Source organism: Mangifera indica, chromosome 1 (assembly GCF_011075055.1).
Source record: "Mangifera indica cultivar Alphonso chromosome 1, CATAS_Mindica_2.1, whole genome shotgun sequence".
NCBI classification, from domain to species: Eukaryota; Viridiplantae; Streptophyta; class Magnoliopsida; order Sapindales; family Anacardiaceae; genus Mangifera; species Mangifera indica.
This window is the reverse complement of record NC_058137.1, coordinates 7,766,596-7,794,150: the sequence shown is the minus strand read 5'-3', so window position 1 is coordinate 7,794,150 and position 27,555 is coordinate 7,766,596. Positions and strand designations below refer to the sequence as shown.

The window sequence follows — 27,555 nt, the reverse complement described above, 5'->3', positions numbered from 1 at the left end:
AGCTTTTGATGAGGCTCAAAACCAGACTTTAACCGATCTTCATAACCACTATTTTAGTTTATAAAAATATAAATTATTTACGCGTAATTTGTATTTTAAATATATTATTTCAAAATTTTTAATCTAAATTATATTTAATACGTATTTTATATATTTTTTATATTAAACATATAATTTTACTTTTTTTTTTAGAAGTTTTATATTTTTTTAAATAAATTTTTTAAAATATAAAATTGTTCTTCATATTTTCAATTAATTATCATAATCTTATGAATATACAAAACAAAAACTCAATTTTTTATCATCCAAATAAATAATTTTTTTTAATATTTTTTTATGATAATTAAATATTGATTATATATTATGTTATATTAAATTTAATACTCAATTAGATATTTTATATTTAAATTATTAATCAAAAGATTTATAAAAAATATTAAAATTATGTTTGGTATTGTCATATTTTATTAACGATATATCGTATTAAATCTATATATACATATTTTATAGTTTTTTATATGAATTTTAGAACTTTTTTTATAAATGTATTTTTTATTATTTATTACATTATATTCATATGATTTTTTTTTTATAAATTTTAATATTTTATTAATTTTATTAAAAGTCTGACTGAAAAATAGTAATTTTAAAAAATATTATTGATAAAGATGTGCTTTATCATGTTGAATGTACAGAGAAGACAGATCCGATTGAATATGGCCAATTAAACGGCCAGAGACATTCTTCAATTATTTTATTTACAAAAATATGCTTCATCATCATTTGTGTCTAAAATTTTGTACCCACATTCTTGTTTTCGATATTGCAAATTGTCCTGCCTCGCTTTGCAGCTGCCGTTTGCTACCAAATCTCTTCAAGCTGATGTTTCTGTCTTCATTGCGCCTATTCAAAACTGTTTGGGGCCATCTTTGACTTTTCCACGCCATCAAATAGTTACACCTGGGCCCACTGTGACGGCTAAAAAAAGCAGCCATTTTTATGCTACAATTATGATAATCTCCTTGGCGCCCCATAGTTTCAAAAGTGATCACAAGAATCCCTCATGTTTGTGTGTACTATTTTTGTGCCTTTTTTTGGTGTTCATTTAAAAATAAATAGATTTAATGGATCGGATTGGATTAAAATACTAAAATCATGAGTGAGTTCAAAGTTTTTATACTTAAATCTAATAAAATGCAAAACATATAATCTTCGTATTTTCATATTTTGTATTATCTTCTTAAACAAAAAATAAATTTTAAAAAAACTTACAAATCAATATCGCAAATGAGGTATGAATTTTTGTGTTGAAACCTTTGAGGCTAGAAAAATGTTGGAAGAAGAAGAGAGAGAGGGTTTTTTCTAAAATATATGTATATACATATACATATATATATATATATATATATATATATATGTATATATATATATGTATATATGTATATATATATATATATATGTATATATATATGTATATATGTATATATATATATGTATATATGTATGTATATATATGTATATATGTATATATATATATATGTATATATATGTATATATATATATATATATATATATATATATATATACATATACATACATACACGTATCAAGACCGACAATAATAAAGAAATGAGAATTAATTAAAACAATTTAATTTTATGAGGTCTAAAAATGATAGTAGTTATAATTATAGGTATTATATAAGTATGGTCAAGAAAATGAGTTTTGCTAAAATTGTCTTATACACGAAGTATATAAAGATGGTTGGACCGCTGTTGACTAAATTGAAAATGTCTATGATTTCTATTATAAGTCTCTAACTCCAAAATTGTCCCTTTTTTTTCTCCATTTTTCAGACAAATTCATTTTAAAAATAAAGTTTATATTAACTGATTTATTTATTTACTAGTTAAATGATAATTTTATTTTTATTACTATCGGAGAATTTTATTAAAAGTTTAATAAAAAATAAGTGTTTAAATTTTTAAAATTTATAAACAAAAGTTTAAGAATACACTAAATCTTAAGTGGGAATAAGCCCTAATTACAAAACCATTTTTGCGATGGATTGAATATTTGATTAGAGTTTTAGGGCTCTTTTACACGTTGCTCACTCTGTTCTGTAAAAGGACCGCTTTCCCAACAAACCACTAGCCTGTTGAAGGGATAAGTGAATGAACCCCCACAAGTTTGGTGCCAACTGTTCAAATTTTTCACCCAACCCGAGTAAATAAAAAATTCATGAAAGCACCCAATAAATTGGCACTTTATCTTTGCAAGTGCAGTCTGTGCAAATTCTGAATTTATCATAAGACTCTTATACAAGATACTATTTTATCGAACCACATCTTCTAAAATGGAAAAAAAATCAATGCATGGATATAATAAGACAGGAGTTGAGTGTATTCATAACTGCAAAATTTAGGTACAAATTTTTCTGAGCTAGATCAATCAAATCGAGTGTCAGTTATGGAGTAACTTGTGCTTCTTTGCTTGTCTTCTCAATCTTTCCTTCTTCTCCTCGTGCTCAGTTCGCAACTGCTCTATTATATCCTCCCTCCTCACAATCTTTGCACTGTTAATACATCAAACTTTCAGGGATATCAGTCCTTGGGCAGCTGCCATTTGCTATAGTTCTTTCAAACATTCTTATACAAGTGAAAGTGGGCTGAACAATATTATGAAATGGAAGTATTTCAAACATGTTTTTCCAATAAGATGTGACTGTACCTTTGTCTCTCTTCTCTCTGGATGTCAGCAAAACTAGTTACCATGCAGTCACCATTTTCTTCATAATCATCTCTTACGTGCTTCTTATGGTTCTGCCTGGAGCCACACCATTAATTCAAATGATCAAACTATGAACCGAAACAAATATGACAATCAAGTAAATTAATGAACTAATGGGGTAATAATTATATGAGAGTAACAGAAGATGCAGCGTACTGAACCAGTAATAACACTTGTCCAATTAAGATTTTCAACTGGTCATACTTGTTAGTAATTAAAAGATCACAACAATGTAAATATTGATTAAAACCAAAACGATTGAAAGTCTCACCTTGATAAACTTTGACACAGAGAGGAAATATAGTCCTTTTCAATTTCACTGTCGTGACAAAGACTATCCTCAGGCTCTTTTCTCTGCAGAAACTGATGGCCAACACCACATAAAGTCACAACCTTATAATGTAAATTGCATAAGATAACTCTAGATGGTAGCATTGACACACCTGCTCATGTATTTTATAGGACTTTTTCTGTGAAGGAATAGATTCTTCATTTTTAGGCTTGCAGACTTCCATATCCTTTGCCATTTTCAGCTTTGATGGAATTTTCAACCTTATTATCAAGAATGGTTTAGATGACCCATTAAGGTTTTTATTCTTGAAAAAGACTCAAGTCTGCTAGGCTCATTAAGTTCCTTCTTATGCTTAGCTTTATCCACATCAAAAGCCTAATTTTTTGAAGAACACTGAAGCTTGTCTTGAATCACTTTTGCCTTCTTATGTTTAACAACTTTAATTTTGTCTTCTGGTATCAACCTCTTAATAGATCTCATCTGCTTTGACCTCACTTTTTCAATGCAGGGTGCAGGTAACTTTTTGCACTGTTTCATACTTTTATTTGATAGAAAATTTTTGTGCTCTCCGGGAACCTTAGAAATCAGTTGTGACTTTTTGGGTTCATCTTTCTTCTTTCCTTCATCTAAATGCTTCTTTTGTAAAGAGTTTGACATTGCTCCTTGAACGCAAGAACTAGGATGTTGTTGGGTAGCTTTTCCCATGGTAGAAGACAAAGAAGTGAGATTCTCATAATCATCAGAGAATATAAAAGTTTAAAATATTTATAATTTTTTTATTATAATTATTAATTAATTAATTATATTATATTATAATATTTTAAAATATTATAAATAGTAATAGGCCAAGCTAGCCTATGGGCCTAACACCTCGGCCTATGACCTTGCCTAGAAAGTTCATGGGTTGGGTTTAATACACTACAGTGTTAAGTTAAGTTTTATTCGTTGGTTTCAAGGCAAGCCAAGCCAAGACGAGCCTCCATTCAGCTCTGCTCAATTGATGTCTCTAACCATGATTACCAAGGGTAAAATGAAATATTCTATATTGTACATTTATCTATAATTTGTTTTTTTTTTCTATTTTATAAAATGTTTATTTATTAAATTTTCTTATGTATTATTTGTTTTAACAATTCATTTCCCTTGAGCTATTATTAATTTTATTGTTTTATTTAAGATATCAAGTTTTGGTTTTATCTTAGATGTTAAGTTTAGAAGAAGAGAAGAGTAAAGGGCTCATATATTTGATTGATTTCATGTTATGGAAGTATAGGTTTAATGAAGAACACCACTCTAGAGTGCAATTAATGGTAGGAGAGCACAATGACACCTTTTTGGAGGAGACATGTTTTAGACAATTTATTATTATGGAGGCATATAAATTTAGTGTTATGCACCTCTATTCAATGTTTTATAATCAAATTAATCTTGGATACCCTTTCTTATAGTTTTGGTTTCAATTAAATGAAGTGACAATTTGATTTGGGCCTTTGAACTTCGCATTGGTGGTCGGATTCAGGTTTAGTCACCAAGCCAATGTAAAATCATATGTGTCAGTCTAAGGGGCAAACCAATTAAAGTTAAAATATTTCCTCGGATGCAAGATTTGCATTCAATTTTTTAGGAACATGCTTGGGAGGAAGATTTGCATTCAAGCAGTTTTTTTCACAATGGGCTCATGAGGCGAAACATACAAAAATGTATGAGGATGTTGCTAACAAACATTCTCATTACAATTCAAATGACAGAGTAAAAAATGAATGATAGATGAATCTCAAACTTCGTTAATATCATATCCCTTTAAGAGTTTCATAAATAAACTTAGACTTTACTAATATCATATCTCTTTTAAAGTTTCATTGACAATTTTAGACTTTGTTAAGATTGTATTCTTTTTAAGAGCTTTAATAACAACTTTAGACTTTGCTAACATCGTATTTCTTTTAAAAGCTTTAGTGACAACATTAGACTTTGTTAATATCGTATCTTTTTTAAGAGCTTCACTAATGACTTTAGACTTTGCTAATATCACATCCTTTTTGAGACCTTTGTTGACAAATTTAAACCTTGCTAAGATTATATTTGTTTTAAGAATATCACCGATAGCTTTTAACTTTACTACATATTTCATACTAAATCTAACTCTAAATTATATAAACAAGATTAAATATTATACTTATAATTCATACTAATAATAACAATTGAAATAGGATCGAAAAACATATGTTAGAGTGAAAAATGAAAGTTAGAAATGTAATATTTAATCTTGTTTGTCATAAGCTAATCAAAATGAAAGTTCGAGTTCGGTTTAGAAGAAAATTTTGAGGTTTGTAACTCAGTTAAAATTTATAATTCGAATCTATAATTCAATATCATAACTCAAATTTAGTATTCAAATTCATGGCTCAATTTTTTAATCCCAATTTTTCAAATATTTAACACCCATGACAATAACCATTGTGGCCAAAGAGATGTGGAGAAAAAATGGTTCTCTCGTATTGAATTTTTTTCTCACATATTCTGTCGCCTTCATCAATATACCAAAATATAGTGCTATCTTCTTTTTATTGTTTTTTTGTTTGTGCAAAGAACAGAAGCAAAAAAAGGTGCAGGGGAAAGTGACGAAAGAGAAAGGAAAAATGATGGGAAGAAAATGGTGGAGAAGAGACAAATAGGGGAGAGAGGGTGAGAAATGTTGCCTTGTCGGGAGAGATATCTTTTTTTTGGAAAGTCAAAAGAATAGTATAAAAAAGTGGAAAAAGTAAAAAATCACATCAAAAAGTGGTGAAATTACAGTACATTAATTGCTGCATGTTTAATAAAAATCCCAGCTGGCTCATATAAACTATGATTTAACTCGATTTAAATCGATATAATTGGTAGCTCACTAGTTAAATTGAACTCAATTTGATTTAATTTGTATTTAATTTATTTTCCAAATAAGTTATATTTTATTATTCAAAGTCATAAAAAATAAATTCAAATTATGTTAAATCAAATTAAACCGACTTCTAAGGCAGAGCCGATTTAACTCATATCCAACCCTACATTAAATATGTGATAGCTTCATGTTGAATCTGTTTTTCATAGAAAAATAAAACTAAAAAATAAATATCGATGAATATACAAATTTATATGCATCGAAATTGAAAAAGTTAGTACGAAACATAACCTTATTGTTATTAGCATTGTTTTAACTTACTCATGGTTGCCAGCCAAAATATCTAATTTTGTATATGATTGATTCCAACCTAAGGGTTGATGGACTCTTAAACTCATATCTGTTAATTTTAAAAAATTTAAATATTTATTATTTTAATAAAATTTATTTATAGAATAAAGATAAAAATATTATTTAATTAAAAATAATAAAAAAACTAAAAATTTATCACATCCTTTTATTTAATTTAAAAATTTAATAATTTTTTTTTTTTATGAAATTTTGAAAAATAACTATATCTCTCTTAGAGTTTTTTTTTCTGTCATCAAAGACGATGAAATTCTATCTTTGTTTTCAATGAAGATGCCCATACAAGAAGGAAGAGAGATGAGGAGGGAGAGAAAATGCAGTTAGAGAAGATGGAATTCACTGTCTTCGATGATGGAAAAATATCTTAGGAATAAAATGATTATTTTTAAGCTTTAAGTAAAAAAATTATTAAATTTTTAAAGAAAACATTAATAAATTTTTAACTTTTTAAAAATATTTTTAGTAAATAATATTTTTGTATTTAATTTTAATAATAAATTTTAATATAAAAATAAATATTTGAGTTTTTAAAAAATTAATAAGAATATTTGGGATTTTATCATTAGGCTTCAAGGGGCTTGCCAAAATTTCCTAGAATAAAATCGAAACGCCGCGTTTCAGTTCCACTCGGAGTCAATGCCCTTTTCATGATCATCGCCACTTGCCCAATTATTCATTATCTTCGCTTTTGCCAGCTCTTCCGCGTAAACGCACAACTCAAACTCCTCTCGTTTCTGATATTCGTTAATCCAAAACCTCGTAACCCGACCCGATGGCTCGGCGTGCCATACCGATCCTCAAAGAATTCCTTGCGAAATCCACAAACCAATGTTCCGGATCGCTTATCCCGACCCGATCCGTAACCTACATGCCGCGACCAGGAGACGGCGCTCCACATCCGGTAACTCTAATTCCAGGAGATGGAATCGGTCCACTGGTAACCGGCGCCGTCGAGAAAGTAATGGAAGCGATGCACGCGCCGGTTTATTTTGAAAAGTATGAAGTGCACGGTGATATGAAGAAGGTTCCGGAAGAAGTGATTGATTCGATTAAGAAGAACAAGGTTTGTTTGAAGGGAGGTTTGGCGACGCCCATGGGCGGTGGTGTGAGTTCGTTGAACGTGCAGTTGAGAAAGGAGTTGGATTTGTACGCATCATTGGTTAATTGTTTTAATTTGCCGGGATTGGTCACGCGGCACGAGAACGTGGATATTGTTGTAATCAGAGAGAACACCGAGGGTGAGTACTCCGGACTCGAACACGAGGTGGTTCCTGGAGTTGTTGAAAGCCTTAAGGTATTGGTTCAGAAGTTTATGTCATTGAAATTATTTTGTTTACTATATTGCTTTTAGCTGAGTGTTACTTGTCTTGTTTGGGCTGTCATTGATATTATATTACGAAAATAAATTGACGGGACTGGTTTGTGAAGGCATCCATTATTATGCTAGTTCTGAAAAAAAAATATTACATATGTTTTATATTTTCTCTTTCATTAGTAGCATTGTTAGAAAGACTTAGATGTAACGGATGCAATATAATAAATCTATTTGTGTAGATATGTTCACTGAAATAGTTACTATATTGCTTTGAATTGAATTAAATTTGACATCTTGAAAAAAGTTTAGATGTTACTGGTATATTAAGTCACTCATATGTGGTTCATTAATAATGTAATTGATAATTTGATAGTATTCGATGGGATAGATGCAAAATTTTAGGTGTTGATTTCTAAAATCACTCATTGTGGCAGTGGTTATTGATGAAAGGAAAATAAAATATATAGTAAATGTGCCTTGTTTTTATTAAATGGACATATTAATGATGTGGTAAGCTTGTTTAGTATATGTTTTTGTCTTTTAGTAGAAAAGGGTATAGATTCTTGATAATATAATATGACGTGCTTGTCCCATCTAAGTGTATTGGTCTAGGTATAATGTTTATTGAAACTGTTACTATATTGCTTTTAGCTGAATTTCAGTAATAGGACAATTTCAAAACCTTTAGGTGGTACTGGCATCTCAAGTCATTTGTATTTCCGTTGGAAATAATATAACAGTATCTTTTATAAATTCTTGATTATTAATAATATAATTGAAAGTTTTAAATGGGAGGGTTGCAACGTGTTGTTAGGTGCTAGTTTTAAAAACCACTCACTGTTGTGGTGGTTTTTGATGAAAGGAAATAATACAATAAAGCAAATGTTACTTGTTTCTATAAAATGGACATATGAATGATGTGATATGCTTGTTCCACTTGAATTTTGTCCTTTAGGGTCTCGATAAAGTGACATGCTTGCCCTATCTGAGTGTATTGGTCTAGATATCAATGTTTTAGCTTAATATTAGTAATATGACATTTAAAACAAGAAAATAATCTTTAAGTGGCACTGGTGTATTGTTATTCGTATGTCTATTAGAAACAATATATCAAGTATGCATTAAATATTCTTGTCCATTAATAATATGATTGAAAGTTTTAGATGGTATGGGATGCAACATGCTGTTTGGTGTTAGTTTCTTAAACCTTTCATTATGGTGGTGGTTATTGATGAAAGGAAAATAATCTAATGAAGCAAGCCTGGCTTATTTTTATTAAATGGATGTATGAATGTGTTAGACCCGTGGGAACTAGGGTGTACCAGAGCAGGAATAAGGTTGGCAGCACTGGAGCTATGATCAATACTTAGGCAGCTGGCGCAGAGATTTTGGATGATTCTCCTGAGAAAAAAGTAAGCCACGTGGCTGGATGTGAATTGCTGATTTGGTGGGGAACCATTAGCTGCTGATGAATAAAGCATGGCAGAGGGAACAATGGGAGGAGACTGGGATTTGGTTAGTACAAGGGAGCTTCTGCTCAAGAAGGGAGTTTGACCTTTAGGGAACCTTTGGTTTGGGTAATTTTTTTTATCAAAATAAGGAGATTACCTTGAAGATAGATTACTGGGTATAAATGATTACTATATTTGATAAAATTTGGTAGGTATAAATAATTATTGTATTTGGTTAAAGGTAATAAAAGAATACTAGTAAATTATTTTATTTAAATGCCCTTGAATATAATTATTTTTAAATATTTTTATATTAATAAAAAATAAATTTATTTTTATCTCAAAAAATTAATAAATAATAATTTAATTATAATAAAATCAAAATTATTTTGGTAATCTTTTAATACTTATGGTGAAGGTGGTAATCAAATTACCACTTATATTACTTACCACGTCAGTATTGATAATAGAAGATTACCGTAATTTTTTATTACTGATAAACCAAACAAAGTAATATAAGTAATAAAAGATAGATTACCAAGGTAATCTTTAAATCCCTGGAACCAAACGGCCCCTTAAAGTTGTTAAACCTATAGTGTCCTTTTCCTTTTCTTTTTTCTGTATTTCAATAGTACTCTGTGTGTGTAAGCTTTTTACTAGTGTGGCTTACTTTTATACTTCTTTGTTTGATACGAATAAATGAAGTGTTCTTCACAGAGTATGTTCTGCCTGAGCTGATTTCTTTACTGTTTTATTTAATATTTGCTGGGTTTATAACGGCTTTATCCAGATTTTATTAGAATGATATGATATGCATGTTCCACATGAGGGTTTTTTTTTTTTTTTGCACCCGGGGGGGTGGGGGTTGGGGTTTTACTAGTTGAGTGCATAGATTCTGGATAATTTGACATGCTTGTCCCATCTAAGGCATTCTCATTTCATGTCAGTAAATCGATATTGTTGATAACCAAAACGGTTAATGTTTAACCCTTAATTGCACAAACAAATTCATATGACAGAAGAAATGTTTATTGAATCAAAGGGATCACTGAGGGCAAAAAAATGGTTACAAGTTACCAGATGCTCCACCTGGGTAATATGGATTGCAGAGCTCCTCTATGTACTATTACTGAGTGAATTTCTTCTAATCTTCTTTAAATAAGTACATATCCTCATTATTCTATCCTATAATTCTAGCTTGAATATTATTTTGCCTTATCTCCTTGTAGCTTTATCTTCTGCTGTTTGTCACCTTATCTACTAAGTCTATACTTTTCTCCGCTGGTAGACTTTCCAAGCTTTATCCTTCCTTGGTCTTGTATGATAGGTTGCGAGGGGGCCTAACAGTTAACATTAGTTTGTCTGCTTATTTTTAACAAGCATAACTAATAGGACTTGTGGAAGCACTTTTGGCTATGACCTATTTGGTATGATGTCTTCGAGAAAATGTTAAGAAAGTAGAGTTTTTAGCATAAAATTGGTGATTGTTTGGTTGTGTTAATGTAAATGTTTTATTTAATAAATGTTGCTCTTGGGTTTATTTACTGTCCATTCAGTGATTTGTCTCCTTTTTGGTGCGTGGTCCATGATTATGTTTGTATCTCATACTACCTTTTGCTAGGTGATAACAAAGTTTTGTTCAGAGCGTATTGCAAAGTATGCTTTTGAGTATGCATACCTGAACAACAGAAAGAAGGTGACTGCTGTGCATAAAGCAAACATTATGAAGCTTGCTGATGGTCTATTCTTGGAATCTTGTCGAGAGGTTGCCACGAAGTATCCTGGGATCAAGTACAATGAAATTATTGTGGACAACTGCTGCATGCAGCTTGTTTCCAAGCCTGAGCAATTTGATGTCATGGTATACAGTTACATTCAGATGATACTATAATTGGAAAATATTTGTTTGCTTTGATGGGTCATAATTATGGGTGATGTCAACTTGCCTGGCTAGTTTCTGTCCAACATTTATTTGAAGTCTAAGATATACCACAAATTTGGTTTTGCTTTCTGTTTTTCATTTATTAATTTCATATCTTTTTGAATCTGTATATTGGTGATGAGACAAGTTGCTTGACTTATTAGATCAATAGTGTTTTATAGTTTATAACTCATGATAATTAACTTATAACAAAACTAACTCTTCACTCTCAAAGTTCTGCTGAAGTATATATCCAAGAGCAACCATCCAAGGTATAAGTATTGGTGAAAATAAGAAAGTGAGATCCCTTATCATGGTGGGGGTGGATATTGAAATATGATTCAACCCTCTAGTACTTAAAAAATGTGGGTTGCTTTTTTTCGCTTGGCAGAGCATTTGAAGAAACCATTTTCTATGAAGTGAAATTTATTGATAGCTGAAAAAATAAGACATTCTCAAAATCAGAACTCTCAAAGTGAAGAGTTAGTCTTGTTATCTTAGTACACCTAATATCCATTTCCGAACTGTGAGTAATGGTACACTATTTTTGCCAAAAAGTTAGAAGAAGAATAGAAATGGATAATATATGTTTCTTTTTTTTATTGAGAATGCTGCCTGTGTGTTGAAAATGTTGACTCTTTTGATAATTATTGTGCGGGTATGTTTACTGTGTCTGGGGTATTGGTGCTGAATTTTGATTGTGGTCTCTTGCAACTTAAGACTGCCTTCTGTCTCGAATTTATTCATTGCCTCCTATTTCAATGGTTAATCCTATAGCTGATTCTATTGGGTTAAAATTTCAGGTTACTCCCAATCTTTACGGCAACCTAGTTGCAAATACAGCAGCTGGTATAGCTGGTGGCACAGGAGTCATGCCTGGAGGTATGAGAACTGAGTTTTCCCTCTGTATTGATTTGATTGTGTTGAATTATATTAACGTCCCTCTTTATGGCAATTGCTTCTCAGAAACTGGGTATCATATAGCTAACTTGTCTAAAATCGGTTAGTTTGATCGCATTCTAATGCCAATTAAGCTTGTATGTCTGTAAAAAAGAAAGATAAAGGTTAAATTTAATGTGTTAAATGAAGAAGCTTTGTCTTCATTGAATTTTTGTTGTTGAATTCTTATTTGTGTTATCATTTGTGGGATGAGAAATTCTAATAATGTAATTGACTACATGTTTATATTACAGAATGCGGGATACTTTTACAGGATTGTGAATAGAGTTTAGTCTGTAAATGTGTAACAGTTCAAAGTGTTTTGCTACTGTAGCATTACTAGAGATTACATAGGAATGGGAGACTGGAAGGAGCTGCTTTGATTAAAGGGATCAAGTGTTCTTTTCTTATGAGAAACTAAAGAAGATGTACTGACAATAGTTTAAAAAAGGAGTACAAGTAATCAAAGCAATTGAGTTTCATCTTACACATGCCACCATTTCGAATCAAGAGTGTTAACTTGTTATGTTAAAATCATTAGCTTCTGTTCCTGGGTAGAAAGATCAATGATTTTAAACAATTTAAGCAGAAATGAAATTGAGTTTAAAATCAAAGTGGAAATATGTAGTATGTGAGAGAAATTTGCCAGTTTTGTTGGTGAGAAATTGCACTTGTATGTCAGTCTCATACCATAAGTTACCTCCTGTCAGAAAGCTTTGCAAAGAGTAACTTAATCTGAGGCTTGGCAATAAGTGAAACACCATGTCCTATCCCAGGCTTTGAGAGCTTAAACTCTTAGTGGGCATCTGTCTTGGTCTCTCTCCTTTCATCACAGACTAATGTTCAAGACCAGAGGACTCTCTCCTTGCTCTTTTTTTCAGTTTTTTCCTTTAAAGAATGAAAAATGGTCTCTCTTGTTGTATGCCACCTCTTGGAAACTTCTCTGGAATCTATTTTATGAAATATATTTTGCTTATGAAGTTGTTTAACCGGTATAGTGGTATTTAGTTGACTATAGTGGATATGCAGATCCCTTTAATTGGTTTTGTTCTGCTGCAATCATCGTAAAATTATGATAAGATAGCTTCACTAACAGATACTATTATGTCTTATCTTCAAAAGTTTGATAATGTTTCTCTTATTTCATATTGCTTATTACGTGTATTACTTATTAAGAAGTTGTTTATTTTATTCTTTGGTTTTTAGTATTGGGATAGTGTGCCTTTTTTTTTTGGTCTTCCTTTCATTTTCCCCTTCTAAACATATATATAGAGAAAATATCTCACTGCATTTTAGGAATTATATTTCTGGTTTAAATTTGATTGTGATTGGCACTGTGGTTTGCAGGCAATGTTGGGGCTGATCATGCTATATTTGAGCAAGGTGCTTCTGCGGGAAATGTGGGCAATGAGAATATAGTGGAACAAAAGAAAGCAAACCCTGTAGCATTGCTTCTTTCATCCGCCATGATGCTGAGACATCTCCAGTTTCCCTCATTTGCTGATCGGTTAGAAACCGCTGTCAAACGAGTAATATTGGAAGGCAAGTACAGGACAAAAGACCTTGGAGGAACCAGCACCACTCAAGAAGTGACGGATGCAGTCCTAGCAGCTTTAGATTGAGAACATAGTTTTTATTTACTTTTCTTGCCAAGAGAGTACTTCTGGATTAATTCTGGGATTTTAGCCATGCCCATATATTTTTCATTTCACCTCTCAATCTTATTTATTGTCCGATTTTCCTCAAACTACAATTGAAATTACCTCTCTTGTCTAAATAAATCTCAAATTAAGTTAAAAGATGATGTCTTTTAACTTAACCATGTGTACGGGAAATGGTTGATTATTTTTGTATACTGATTTAGTAGTCCTAGAAATGGGTTCCGATCATCCACCCCACAACCACAACACACACCACCCACCACCCCCACCCCCCCCTCTTTGTGAGACTGAGACTCTGATTAGAATCAGTTTCGGTTTGGATTCATGATTTCTACCTATGCATTTCCTTTGACATCTCCATACATTTTTATTGAAAGCTTCTTCTTGTGAAATGAATTATCTAAGTTTTTGTTCAAGGGGCTGACGCGGTTCTTCTCTTTGGAGGGAGCCCGGCTTCCAGAACCGAACAGTTGTTTTTGTTGAGAAGAAATACTTTGGATCTTGAATTCAGAGACTAACACTGCAAGCAACAAAGTTAGAAGGAACTACTAGTATCAATAACCCTACACCATGTCCATAAATATGTCAGATGTTTTCTTGTCTTGATGATTTGATAGAAGATGGATGCTGATCTTGAAACAATAAATTTAGATGCCAAGAGAGATGGATATGTGGACTCTGGCTTGTTAATCATCTTGAGTTCCCATTACCAGTCAGCAAAAGTAGAGAAAACAAGTTCACCACTTCATTTTGCACTGTTTAAATATAAAAGTAATGTTATATGTACAGTCTGTCTGTACATAAAAATTACAAAGATTGAGATGAAACTGAAGTGGCAGATGTCATCTGTTAAAAACATTTGCCACATCAGCACCTCATCAGTTTGTATAATTTTTCTGTGCATAAAGTTTGTGCACACAGCATTATTTGTAAATCTAAATATATATATTCCTTATTAGAAGAGTTGAAGCTTCTCTTTATAGTTCAATATCTACTATAAAAAATAGATGCATTTTTTATTGCTCCAATCTAATCAACATCTTTTCCATGATATATGGTGAATGTTATCAGGCATGCCTATGCGTGCTATATTATCAACAAATCCTAAAAAATTGTTCTAATTACGGGCAAAACTATGCCTAATATTGAGTTTGTAATGATTTCATATGGTATTGGGGTGCAATAATGAGTGGCAACTAAGTATGCAGTTACACTCAAAAAACTTGCAATCTCATATTAATGGATCTTTCAATTTTTTTGTTCTTCACAAAGACATTATCATCTCATAGTGACAATAACGTTCTTTCATAGACCAATGAAAAGGCAAATTTATCACTAACCTTTAATGGGTTTTGTAAGCAAATTTGTGGAAATGATACTTTGTTACATAGCCTACATGAGGGCATCAGTCCTTTTGCTCCCAAATTATGTGTGAAATATGTCATTTGAAATGATTATAACTAGTTCAGCTACATGTTGAAGTCCGAAGGAAGAGATATTTGTTACTCTATTCTGATGATGAATTGTGTTTGGGCAATCGATCCTGATGCCTTCACTACATAAGGGTTATGTGCTGAGAGATTAAATCCAAATGCTTGAAAAGGCTTCCTCAAGAGCCCTCTTCTTGCTCAGTTCTATACTCCATCCTCCTGCCAATCCACCCCTCTCAGCTCGGAGCTTCATCATTTCCTCGTCATCAAAAGAATAACCATGAGTGTCCAGGCCCCCTGGAAGTGGTACTGGTTGTGGGCCCATGCCCGTAGGCCGAGGCTGCCCTCCAGCAAGTGTAGGAGCATATTGTCCCTGTGTACCAACAGCAATGCCTGCCTGAGAACTCTGGCCTGGGGCCTGTCTCAGCAACAAAACAAATTAGTAAATAAAGTTAAAGGAGAATTTAAGGAAAAAAATAAAAGAATAATGAATAGAAACTTGAAGAATAATTTTTAAGATAAAATCTCCAAGACTCCTGAATTCCCACTAAGGGCAGATCGGGATCAGGGAAATAAAAAGAAGATTAGAAGATAATTCTTCAGAAATTTTCATCAGTGAATGTTCGAGCTTGAAAGCTAGTAAAAACATGGCAATGGAAAAATGAAAACTGATTATCCATGTGAAAGATGTCATTCCTAGATTTTAAATCTAAAATGCATGTCTTAATTGTCATCCTCAGCTAGGAAAAGCAGAAGAAAGAGTTTGTAAAAATAGTGCTTAGATAGAGCAATACTCGCGAAAAGGCAGTCCTATATAGAATTGTTTTTGCAGGGCTATATAATCCCACACCAGGTATAATATGGCAACCAGATGCACCTAGCCTTACATGCAAGATATGCAACAAGCTGGCTTACACAAAATAAACATCAAAATAAGCATTTAACTTCAAGAAATAGATAAGTACGATTCATGTTATATTGGACTCCAAGATTTACAAGGCCTTCGAACCTTGCATGAGTTTTCACAATATACAGCATTAAGGCTTTCAGTGCACAGTAAAAATTCACATAGTTGCTCATACCAGCATGCTTTACTGAAAAAGAAGGCTTTCTATTTGCATGTAGGATAACATGGATAAATTAAAAAATTTATATAAATACAGATTGAACAAAGTACCAACTAAAGGCAAAATGGAAGACAAACACTTATGGAAGTGATCAGTGTTGGCCTTGTTTTGGGTTATTTGGCAGGAGTGCAGTATATATAATAGGGAAACAAAAGACAAGGTTCATAATCTGTGGGATAGAATATACTTCTTTTCCTTTCTCAGTGCTTCTATTACAAAGGAGTTTGAAGATGGCTCCTTTTTCTTCATTTCTAGACAAACCTGTTTTTTGAGGTTTACAATTTTATTTTATTTTTTTATAGGATGGGTATATATTAAACAGTAAAAGTTCAATATTGGAAAGTAGTCCAAACTATGAAATTTCAATATCTTTCACATGCTTTAAGGTAGCAATAATGACACAAGTAGATCAATCTAGTGACAAGTAATCTCGTTCCGCATTACATAAACCAATTTGAAAGAAAGAAAGAAAAAAATCTACCCATAATGAAGTACACATGACTCGTAACAAATTTGTAAAATAATTAGTGACTTCTGTTAATCCACATAGCTAGGAGTAGACTCAAGTGGTTAATAAAAAGCGTAAGACTCAATAATCAAGAAAAAGCATAACTAATTATACATAAAACAATCTCATCCTCACCCCTTCAATATCATTCTGTGCAGGATTTCCTTTGCTTGCTGCCAGAGCTGCAGCTAATTCTTCTGCCTGTTTGATTAGGATCAATATTACTACAATTAATAACTTCTAAGCAAATTTTTGTAGATAATATCTCAAAGTAACTAAGGCTAGATTCAAACAGAGAACATAGATTCACAGTAATCTCTGCGACATAAATCAAAGAAGAAAGGCCAAATTTAATCATCTGTCATAATTGAAATTGTGGAGGATCTTTATTGTAAGAAAATTATTACAACACAAATACCTTTCGAGCTTGATTGATCATTATAAGTTCAGCATTTTCTTTTTGGTATTGTTGAATTTTTTCTTCAATAGCTTGTATGTCTATTCCTTCAATCAAGTTGAATACTGCAACATAAGGCTTTCATGTTATAATAGCTCTCTTGCAATTGGAATCTCAGTGTGATAGATAATTTGGATAACCAGAGTTCTTACTCATATCCTCCACTTCCTCCAAGTAATCATTGTATTCTCTCAATGATGGAAAATCATCTTCTCGTTTATTATATCTATAAAATTGAAAACTGTTTAGTCTGTTGGCATCAATGATGCTAAATAGTACTGCCTTTTCAGTAATCAAAAAAAAAAAAGTAATTAATAGAATGGGCTGGAAAAATCAGCAATAACAAGGAAAATCATGTGTCCATGACACAGAAATATTGGTTGTACTATGACCCAAACTCACTAGCTACTTGTTAATGTTAATGCAAAAAAGAAAGCACAATTAGTAATTCCAAAGTGTATGAAAACTGATACCAAGGTGTACTTTGAAAAAGAATAAAAGTAAAAAATCATATCACTGATGACTCTTGAAGTTCATGCTATAGACAAATATTACCCACATGTTGTTACTGATGATTCTAAAATATGCAGTTGTTTATCATAACATTATCAAAGGAAATGACTTAACCACATCCACGTGAATCTAATAACAAATTCAAGCAGAGAGAGATCTACATGCTCGCAATCCTCTTCCTGATGGCCATCTCCCTGTTGTGGGGATTCGATAAGGCTTTTATCATTTTTGTTTCCCTCTCAGCCTATTCTCTCCTTTGATCCTTCATAATAAGCATACTATTAGTTAAAAAAGATTCATGTGAAAAAAAAAAAAATTCTCTGGCAATATTTATGTATACCTCTTCAAATAGAATATTCTGCAAAAGGCTCTTAAGGATTTAGCCCAGAAAACTAGATTTCAAATTTAACATATCTGTGCAGTAAACATCCCATCAGTTTGGTTGCCAACTCAAACTCCAAATGAAGACACTATTTCGAGATATATGATATTGGTAGTGCATAAATTTTCCAACACATTGTCACGACTTAGCAACATACATTGGGCTTTGACATGAGCAAACAAGTTTTACAAAAAAAAGTAATAAATTCTATTATGCATTTTTCACTGCACTATCTTATGTTCTGAATTTTCCAAATCACTATTGATTAGATTGAGCTAAAGAAACCCAAAAAGAAAAGATAATCATCAACCAGAGCTATTTGAAAACCAAGAAAGGGAAATTATCAATCAAAAGATTCTTCAGCAACAGAGTTTAAGCTCCACCATACAATGGAAACATTAAAAATCTTCAAAAAGTAAAAATGTCACAAATAGCAACGAAATGAAGGTAAAATATCTTATAATAACTTATTCACAATCTATATTAAAAGAGGAAGAAGCTAAAAAGTGCACCATTAGATAAAATGGCAGCCAACTGTGGGTAGAATCGAAGCTGAGAGTTGCGTAGGGTGACGAGTTCGTGAAGTGAGCTGCCTTGGCTAGGATGATGAGGTAGAGCTTTCGTAAACGGAGAACTGGCGATGCGTCGTCGATGGAGCTTTAGTCTGTAGAATGAACAGATAAGACTGTGCTATAGATAAAGCTTCTATGGGCCAAGCTGAGTAGCCAAGCCGGGCCTGGGCGCTCTCTATTTGGGCTCAAAATCCATGGGTTTGCCTCCCTGGTTTCATGGGCCAAGTGCAAATATAATTTGTTATTTAAAAAAAATTGATTCGATGAGTCCTTATACTTTCTTCAGTGTTGCCCCAGTAGTACCAGAAATGACAATTTAGACCCTACAGTAATTTGAAGAAATTACTGTACACCAGAGCCTTATTAAATGTTTAATTTGTCCATGGTGTTTCCGTTTGTGTTGAAAATGTCATAATGCAGCTGAAAGTGATACCATCTGTGATGACACTGAGATACTATTCATATGACAAGATATCGATTCAAGTCAAGACACAGAATACAGTGATTGTCTATGGAACCACAACACAGACCATCTCCAATCTTGAAGCCGCTGGAAATCATGGGAATTCCAGCATTGTGATAGAGAGAAACCAGTTTTCCTTCCAAATCAACGCCCACAAGCCCGCCATTTTTGGTCATTTGTGGTAGGCCTATGTATGTAAGCACAGTTCCTACAAACTTTCGGACGACAGGTAATCTATTAATTTTTTTCTCATAATTGCGAGACATCCACTGCAACAATTTGTCACACAATTCTGATTGGTTATATTTTTTTTAATTTAATCTGTCTTTTATATATATATATATATATATATATATTATAATGAAAATGAACAATTTTGCAGAATGGGCAGTTTGATGAAAGTCGTCTGTATCCTCATCTCTTCCCTGTTAAGGGGAAGATTAGAAATCCCCGTCTAAATATTGATCTTTCCACCCGTCTCGTCGCAGCATTATCCTGTCCCTGGTGGTGCATGTGTCCCTGACATGGTTCATTATCTGTTCAACCTCAACAAATTCATAATGATCATAACTGATTTGGGTACATAAGCGATCCGTTTAACTCTAAACACATACACCAGACTTCGTCATGTTTTCCAAAAGGCCAAGGGACTAATTCCCACCCAAATAATGTTATTTTCACAAATTTCCACTTATTAATTTTAAAAATTCTGTTTACCTATGAACTGTTATATTTATTAATTTTAAAAATAAAATTGTTATTTAATCCATAATATTAAAAATAAACAAAAATTTTATCTCTTTTTCCTCTTAAACTCTAAACTTCAAAAAGTAGCAATTCCTCCCTTAAATCAAATTTTAAAAAATCATTTCCCCCCTTAAAGTTTAATTCAATCTCTGGCCATTTCCTCCACCACCATCTCCGACAATTTCTCTCTCATAATAGTTCCTCTTCCGCTAGTAATTTGCCTCGGCATCTCTTCTCCCTCCAACGGTCGTGCATTACTCGTCTGGGAAGACAAATCTTCTTCTCAAAAGATGTCGAGTCATCTTCTTCTTCTAGATGACTTGTCTTCTTCTAGGAAGACGACCATCTTTCTAGACGAAGACAAGATCCTTACGATAAAGCTCTTTGTCTTTCAGGCTTGAATAACCAGTTGGAGGAGGGAGAAATGATGAGAGAGACACCACCAAAGGAATATGAAGCATTAAGGAGGAGAGGCTATTGATGATAGCATTAGAGATGCCATAGAAAATTGAAAACTAAACCCTAAGGAGAAAAATATTATTTTTTAAAACTTGACTTAGAGAGAAATTGTTAGTTTTTAAAATTTAGGAGGAAAAAATAATATAAAATATTAAAGGATTAGAGTTTTACTAACTTTAACCGTTTATGAATAGATAAATAAAATTTTTATAATTAAATAATAAAAACTTGGAAAATCAGCCAACTTTGAGTGGGAATTAGTTCCCCGGCCTTTCCAAAATGGGAAAAGGACTATTTCCCACCCAAATTTTAGAGTATTCTCAAACCTATACTCACGGGAGATGAAAAACCCCAATTCTCACCCGTGACGAAATTATCGTCTAAAATTTCAGTTAGAGACGAGTAAAATCATCATTTTACTTATAAACTTTAAATTTTATCATTTCCCCCCTGTAGGTTTTAAAAACTAACGCCTCAACCCATTCTCAAAGTCTGAAAAGTTTAGATTTCACTCCTAAGATTTGCTTCCTTCTCTGGCCACCATCGATGGCCAATGCATTCCACCAATCTTTTATCTTCGATTGCAAAGAACGACGAAGGATGACCCTTTGTCGCCCAGATCTAGACGACGCTTTGTCGTCCTTCGTTGTCGCTTCTGGATGGTGCAACAAGCGACGAAGAGTCGTCCTTCGTTGTCTGGGTGGTGCTACGAAGAGATCTCTGTCTCTTTGTTGTACCGTGCAACGAGGAGATGAAGATCTCTTCATTGTACCACCACCGTCGTACTAGGAGAAGGAGGAGGCTGAAGACGACATCGGAAGATGAAGTTGAAGAATGAGGATGAAACTGCTATTTTTGAAAGCTATGGGGGGCGGTTGAGTTTTAAAAAATATGGAAACCCTATGTTTGGGGGTAAAAATGTTGGTTTTTAAAGTTTAAAAACTTTAGGTAAATATAAAATGTTAATTTTTAAAACCTGAGAGAGGGACAAAGAATAATAAACTTTATAACTTTTTAATATAAACAGTAAAATAACTATTTTACTCTTACCTTTAACAAACAAAATTAACAAAAGTTTGGCTATGGGTGAAAATTGAGATTTTTCATCTCTCATGAATATAGGTTTGAGAATGACCTACAAGTTGGATGAAAAATAGTTCTTTTTCCCTTCCAAAATAAAGCTTGGGGCTTGTAGCGTAGAGCAGACTCAAATAAAAAGATTCGTAAATCAGCCAATAATCAACAAATCATCCCACCAGCTCTTAGTTTCCCACACGTGCTCACCGCCATTCTCTGTTAAGTTCCCTCTCAAGTCATTCCTCACTGCAAAGTGTGTATCTAAACTCGGAAATCTTTATTTTTAAACCCCCTCTTGCTGAACTCCACTCCACTAGACCGAATCTTGAACTCTCGAACCCTTGACCAGGTCAAGGCCTGATCTAGGTTTGAGTTCTACTTCCACCACGACGAAGAGTTACATATTGAAAGTACTTTATTCTATTTTATTTTGTTATTAACATTTCTTATTATAATTTTTTTTATTTTATATTAAATCAATTATGGAAATTGGAAATACATACCAAACAAATTATAAAATCCTTATGTGAATAAAATAAAATATAAATAAATTTTACTAATTTATTTAACAGACTATGGTGACAATATGTGATTGAGTGATATAATTATTTATCTTTTTTACTGTAAAATTATTTTAAAAAATATATTATCACATTGATAAATTTATACAAATTATTTTACATATAATATTATCGATGGAAATGACAATATTCTTATATAGTTGAAACTTAATTTACTTATTTGCTGGTAAATAAGACAGCTTAATTAACATCTAAAAGCTGCCTGCTGCATCATCACCTTCCAAGTTAGATGACAACCTGAAATGTAAATTAATTATAATATCAATTTATTGCCACTAATAGTCTAAATTTAGAGGAGTTAAATGGGTCAAACCGGATCATAGGTCGCCCCGACCTGAAATATAGGAAAATAGTTTGGCCTATATATGTAGAGTTGGGGTATGAGTCTTATATTTTTTATGAGTCAAACTGGCCCATAAAATCTATTTCTGTGTAAACTTTAGACCTGATCTAATCTATAGGTCTGATGAGCCATGGTGAAGCCAGTGTGGGCAATTGCCACCTCTACTTAATCTTACTTCAGGAAGGAAAATGAACATTGAAAAAGAAAAGTGATACCTCAAGTTTTGATGCCACGTCCTTCTGTAAGAACCACCAGGGCCCATTCTTTGAATATAATCTGATTAAAATTAGAAAAATGTTGAAATTTTAAACTAAAAACCCTGTCGTCTTCCGATAAGTCAATGTCCATATGAACAATTAGTACCTCATATATCCAGCAATTACACGCAGGCCCATGAAAAGGGTCAAACCGATCCAAACGCCCGAAAGACCGATGACATTAGGAGCATACAGCAAGAATGCACAAGAAATTGCGGCTATCACCATCTGTATACCATTTTGAAATGATTTAACACTGTTTATAAACTTATTAACATCTGTAAATTTTTACTGAAAGGTGTATAGTTTACCGTGGTGAAGGCAATGTATGAAAAATCAGAAACACCATAATGCAAACCATCAAAAATGTAAGCCAGACAAGTGATGGGCTCACAGGCACAGAGAAACTGCACAAAATTTGGATGGAAACTCATTAATCTGATCAACTTTTGAAGCTTAACAAATATAAACAAAAGTGAAGCTAGTTGCAGAGTTTGCGGATACATACTAGTATGATGGATCTGATTACTCCAAGTACTTGTGAGTCATTGGTGAACCATGTGGCTATGTAACTAAAAGAAGTGCCAAAAATCAGGGCTAGACAAACACCAGTGAACAATCCAGTCTGCAGAAACATAACACAAATTCTGTGAGAAATAAGAGGATTTTGTAAGTAGAATTGGCTTAGCTGCAGCCATGCGTCGAAGCACACGAGCAACCTTTAAGGCGAAATGTGTTATCTCTTTCACTGTGTTGTAGTGTCCCTTAGCAAGATAACTTGCAATGAGAGCCTGCAAATGATGGAAGCAGATTGGTAAAGAAATATGCTTTCAGAAAGATGAGAAAGAGGGAGACAGAGGGCAAGAAAAATTTACCTGACCAGATGCAGCTTGTGCATCTGCAAGAAGGGACATAGATAACCAGACTTGTAAACATATTTGATGAGCCGCCATAGCTATAGCTCCTTGACGAGCAGCCATTGATGTGCTCAAAGTTATGGTCAAGACACAAGCAAGAGTTCTTCCCAGAAGAAAACCGCCTGAACACAAGTTTCATTTCATTATAATTGTAGCATGATAAAGAGCAAAATGTAAGTTGATTTTTAGTAGCTAAATGAAGGACAGTTACCAGATTTTAGGTAGTCAGCAAAGTGCAAAATTTTCATGTTGGGTACCAATAAAACAGTCCTTTTGTTAAGATACCAAATCATCAAGAAAGCAACAATGTATCTGAAAAATTGGAAGCAAAGAGCAGTATTGATCAGTTTAATTAGCATTGCTAAGGAAGATTAAACTCAGAGCAGTGGGAGAACATACTGAGAAATAACAGTTGAAATGGCTGCACCAGTTGCACCCAACTGACAATAGTTCATAAGTATAGGGAACATTAATACAGCCGCAAAATTTCCCAATCCTGCAAAGTATCATTGAAATCAATAATTTGCTCTGAAGCTTTTATTCTAGTTTGAGTTAGGAATATATAAATGCAACATGTTATATTTTGTGAGAGTCTCAGGAGGCAGAGCAGAAACTTGCCTAAACATAATACAGGAGTCCTTGTATCCTTAAAACCACGGAATATGCCCTGAATGGCTAGATAAACTACCACTGCAGGAGCACCGATTGCTCTAAGACACAGAAATTGTTGTGCTGGAACATGCATGGATGAAGCCTGTCCATTAAAACAATTAAGAAATAGTCCTCCCCTTTCACTTTAAATGGCGAATGATGTATGTAAAATTTAAACGAATTCATAATGGAGTTGGCAAACAGCATATCTGGACAATGGGATCTGTGACAGACAGAAGCTAGTAATCCCACAATTAGAATTAGTTTATAAATGTAGTCAGTGGAAACATTGAAGAAAAAACCACAGAACCATGGTCCAATCTTATAGACAAGTTATATACTGAAAGAAGTTCAACTTACAGATGATATTCCCATCATGTTAAGAAACACTCCAGATCCAAAATACATCGCTAGGGCCTCAGAGACACCAATTGCAAATGCTAAAACTAAGGCAGTAGAGACAGAAGGAAGAAACTTTTTATCATTGTCCTTTGCCTTCGTAAAGCTACAATCTGCAAGAGTAAGTTCATGTTCTTTGAAGCAAGTTTCAGATCAAGTGCTTTGACTGAATGGTAGTAAATAGGCAACGAACTCAATACTTTTTCATGTAGTTTCACCTGAAGCAGACTCCTTCGCATTCTTTGAGATATCTTCAGCCACAAAAGATGTTGCAATATTGAGAAGAGGAATATTAAATACTTTTGAGAGGATGTTGAATATCGATACAGAAATTCCTGCAGATGCCAACTCCAAGGCACCTTTTTTTTGTACAGTTGGAATATTAGAACTCAAGAAAGACAAGAGGATATATAAGCATGACACACCAAATGTTCTGAAAGCAATGGATCATAGCAATAAGTTGTGTTTCAGATTTTCAGAAAACCAACATGCAGCCAATGGGGTATATTAACTATGCATGGTCTAGATAATGTTTTGATAATAGAGTTTATTTAGTAGGAAATAACATCATGCCCTCAATCAAATACTATTGTTCTCATATTCTGCCACGTTGAATTCATAAAGCATTCAACAATTCCAGAAGCCTCAGTATAATAATAGGCAGAAAATAGATAAAGAACAACTTACCCAGTTTACCAATATAAGCTGTTTCCATCAATTGTGCTAAGGGCTCAATTGCTTGTCCAGCAATTGCAGGTAAAGAAAGCATTATAAGATCCATTTTGACATTCTGTGAAGGGGATTGACTGTTAGCCAGGGCCACCCTTGACTCACTGGAAACCAATCCAGAGTTTAAATTATCTTGTTCATCCAATTGTGAAGCATTAACAGAAAAGGTAACTTGTTCATATGAAAATCAGAAAAAGAGGGAAAAGAAAAAGAAAAGGAAAAGAGAAATCTTACAACTTTTCCTTGCTGAGTTCTGCTCCACTGTTAGATGCGAATTCCCCAACACTAGGGCTGATTCGAATAAAATCTGAAGTATCTTGACTGCTGATTGATCCACAACACTTAATGACATTGTTGAAGCTAAAACCTCCTCTGTTTGTCCCCGCAAAACGAAATGTCTGATGAGCTTTTGCGGCACCTTTTCCTACAAAAGGCTTGCCGAGTTTCTTTATTGCTCTTCTTTCAAAACTACTACCAGTAATCCCGTATGAGGGTCCTCCCATCAGCTGAGAAACTGTCATTTTGTCGATAATTTACCTGCTTGTATTACACAAAATCCTTTTTAAGTCATGCAAATAACACATGCCATTCCCAACATACTGGCAAAGAAAATGAAAATTTTGGCATTTCAGTTTGGTTCCTGAGGCTATTGACATGTTATGAAATACAAGAGACAAATCTACTAACTATGTTGCTTACATGGGACCTCATCAAACAAAAGCCTGAACCAAATACGATAAGTTGTTAAATGAAGTGAAGTCAACAGGAAAAAAAAAAAAAAAGTAAAAACATCTCCTCTGATTCCTCTTTTCCGTACAAACTAGCTGTATACTTAGAATAATAAGAAGAAAAGAAGAAAACCCAGAAAGCTAAAAGCTGCAACTAACAAACTTAACAAACATAAAACACACGCACATACAGCTACTAAATTTCATACAGCAGTAAGATTTAAACAAAGAATATAAACAATGTGGTAGAGTGAGAGAAAACCTGAGGAGTTTAGGGGGAAGCAGAGACAGAGCTATCTCACAATAAATTTAAGAGATGCTTAAGATAACTGCAACGTGGGAAGATTTCAGTATATCTGTGTATATATATACTTGAAGTTCGAAGTGCCTAGCCTTTTTTTTTTTTTTTTTTTTTTTAAGCAAGTAATTTCATCATTATTTTTAGAATTGAAATCTCACATTAAATAAGGTAAATTTTAAATTTAATAATTGATATTATAATTATCAATAAAATTATGTGTATCTATTTTGGGTACATAAATATATACACATTTATATGTGTCATCATATGATTGGATGATTTTGAATTAAGAATAAAACAATAACCAATCATATGATAACATATATGAGTGTATATACATTTATGTACTTAAAATAAATACATATAATATTACTCTATAATTATTAAATAAAAAAAATAAAAAATTTACTCTTATATATCAAAAAGATACTTTAATTCAAATTCTTTTGTGGATAGATTTTTGTTTTTTTATTTTATGGTTCAAACAAAAAATAGTGACTAGCCTTATTGTCAGAGAATAGGTGTGGATTTTTTTTGGCAGCTTGGATTTGATTAAATACAAGGAAGACTTACTGCACTACGAGAGTAGTAGGCATGGGTCTACAGTAATTTGGCCAAAAAAAAAAAAGTTAGAATATACCCACACTCAATTTTTCTTACAGTATGGTGTAGTCCAAATATTCCCCAAAATTTCCCAAAATCTTTACTTCCCATAATTAGGGATGGCAACAGGGAGAAGCGGGGAGAGGATCTCAATCTCAGTCTCTATTCCCGTAAGAGATATTAATCCTTATCCCTGTAAGAGAACAAAAATGATTTCTTGTCTCCTCTTTATAAAGACAAATCTCTTCTCTGTCCTCGCAGGGAAAAATCTTTTCCCCATACTCATAAAGAAAAATCTTTTTTTTATACCTTTTAAATATAATATAAATATATTAAATAATAAAATTAAGTAAAATTAAAACCAATTCACTACTTTAAATATCACAAATATAATATATTAACCACAATAATATGTACAACACAAACCTAAAAAAAATTTTAAAAATAAATAATCTAAAACTATAAATATATGTTATTTTTTAAGTAAATATATTAATATAAAGGGACAAGAATGGAGGCGGGGTGGGGCGGGGACATATGTATCCCCGTCCTTGACTTGTCTCCTATTGCGGAGATTTTTTTATCTCCATTTTTGTCATTTTTCTTGTTTTTATTAAAAAATCCCCTCCCTGTTAATGTCAGGGAGAGTTGAAATCCCTAAAATTGAATCAAAATTATCATTTCTACCCATA

At 32.7% G+C, this 27,555-nt stretch overlaps 3 protein-coding genes across 8 annotated transcripts; 1 reads left to right on the top strand and 2 right to left on the bottom strand.

The window, feature by feature from the left end:
• Positions 1–6,953: 6,953 nt before the first annotated feature.
• On the top strand, positions 6,954–13,757 carry LOC123192420 (isocitrate dehydrogenase [NAD] regulatory subunit 1, mitochondrial). 2 transcript variants are annotated; one of them, XM_044604973.1, is made up of 4 exons: positions 6,954–7,626; positions 10,732–10,959; positions 11,823–11,901; positions 13,306–13,757. In XM_044604973.1, exons 1-4 carry the CDS (start codon positions 7,105–7,107, stop codon positions 13,578–13,580), a joined length of 1,104 nt encoding a protein of 367 aa, XP_044460908.1. In that variant the 5' UTR covers positions 6,954–7,104; the 3' UTR covers positions 13,581–13,757. The 2 variants fall into 2 exon arrangements, with proteins under 2 accessions (XP_044460908.1, XP_044460901.1); XM_044604966.1 differs by having other exon boundaries at positions 6,962–7,626; positions 10,720–10,959.
• Positions 13,758–14,827: 1,070 nt separating this feature from the next.
• LOC123203363 lies at positions 14,828–19,358 on the bottom strand. Of its 5 annotated transcripts, none has more exons than XM_044619791.1 (7): positions 18,549–19,358; positions 17,995–18,068; positions 17,816–17,910; positions 17,294–17,367; positions 17,103–17,206; positions 16,820–16,885; positions 14,828–15,467 (listed from the first exon to the last, which is right to left on the bottom strand). In XM_044619791.1, the coding sequence occupies exons 3-7, from the start codon at positions 17,878–17,880 to the stop codon at positions 15,201–15,203; spliced, it is 576 nt and encodes a 191-aa protein (XP_044475726.1). In that variant the 5' UTR covers positions 17,881–17,910; positions 17,995–18,068; positions 18,549–19,358; the 3' UTR covers positions 14,828–15,200. The 5 variants fall into 5 exon arrangements, with proteins under 5 accessions (XP_044475726.1, XP_044475676.1, XP_044475853.1 ...); XM_044619741.1 differs by having other exon boundaries at positions 17,816–17,916; positions 18,549–19,357; XM_044619918.1 differs by having other exon boundaries at positions 17,769–17,916; positions 18,549–19,354.
• Positions 19,359–21,983: 2,625 nt separating this feature from the next.
• LOC123210247 (protein DETOXIFICATION 45, chloroplastic-like) lies at positions 21,984–26,356 on the bottom strand. The gene is made up of 15 exons (XM_044628499.1): positions 26,222–26,356; positions 25,466–25,768; positions 25,190–25,335; positions 24,721–24,861; positions 24,464–24,615; positions 24,071–24,206; positions 23,852–23,948; positions 23,664–23,764; positions 23,411–23,574; positions 23,255–23,326; positions 23,044–23,160; positions 22,847–22,942; positions 22,642–22,763; positions 22,494–22,554; positions 21,984–22,172 (listed from the first exon to the last, which is right to left on the bottom strand). Exons 2-15 carry the CDS (start codon positions 25,750–25,752, stop codon positions 22,161–22,163), a joined length of 1,704 nt encoding a protein of 567 aa, XP_044484434.1. The 5' UTR covers positions 25,753–25,768; positions 26,222–26,356; the 3' UTR covers positions 21,984–22,160.
• Positions 26,357–27,555: the final 1,199 nt, after the last annotated feature.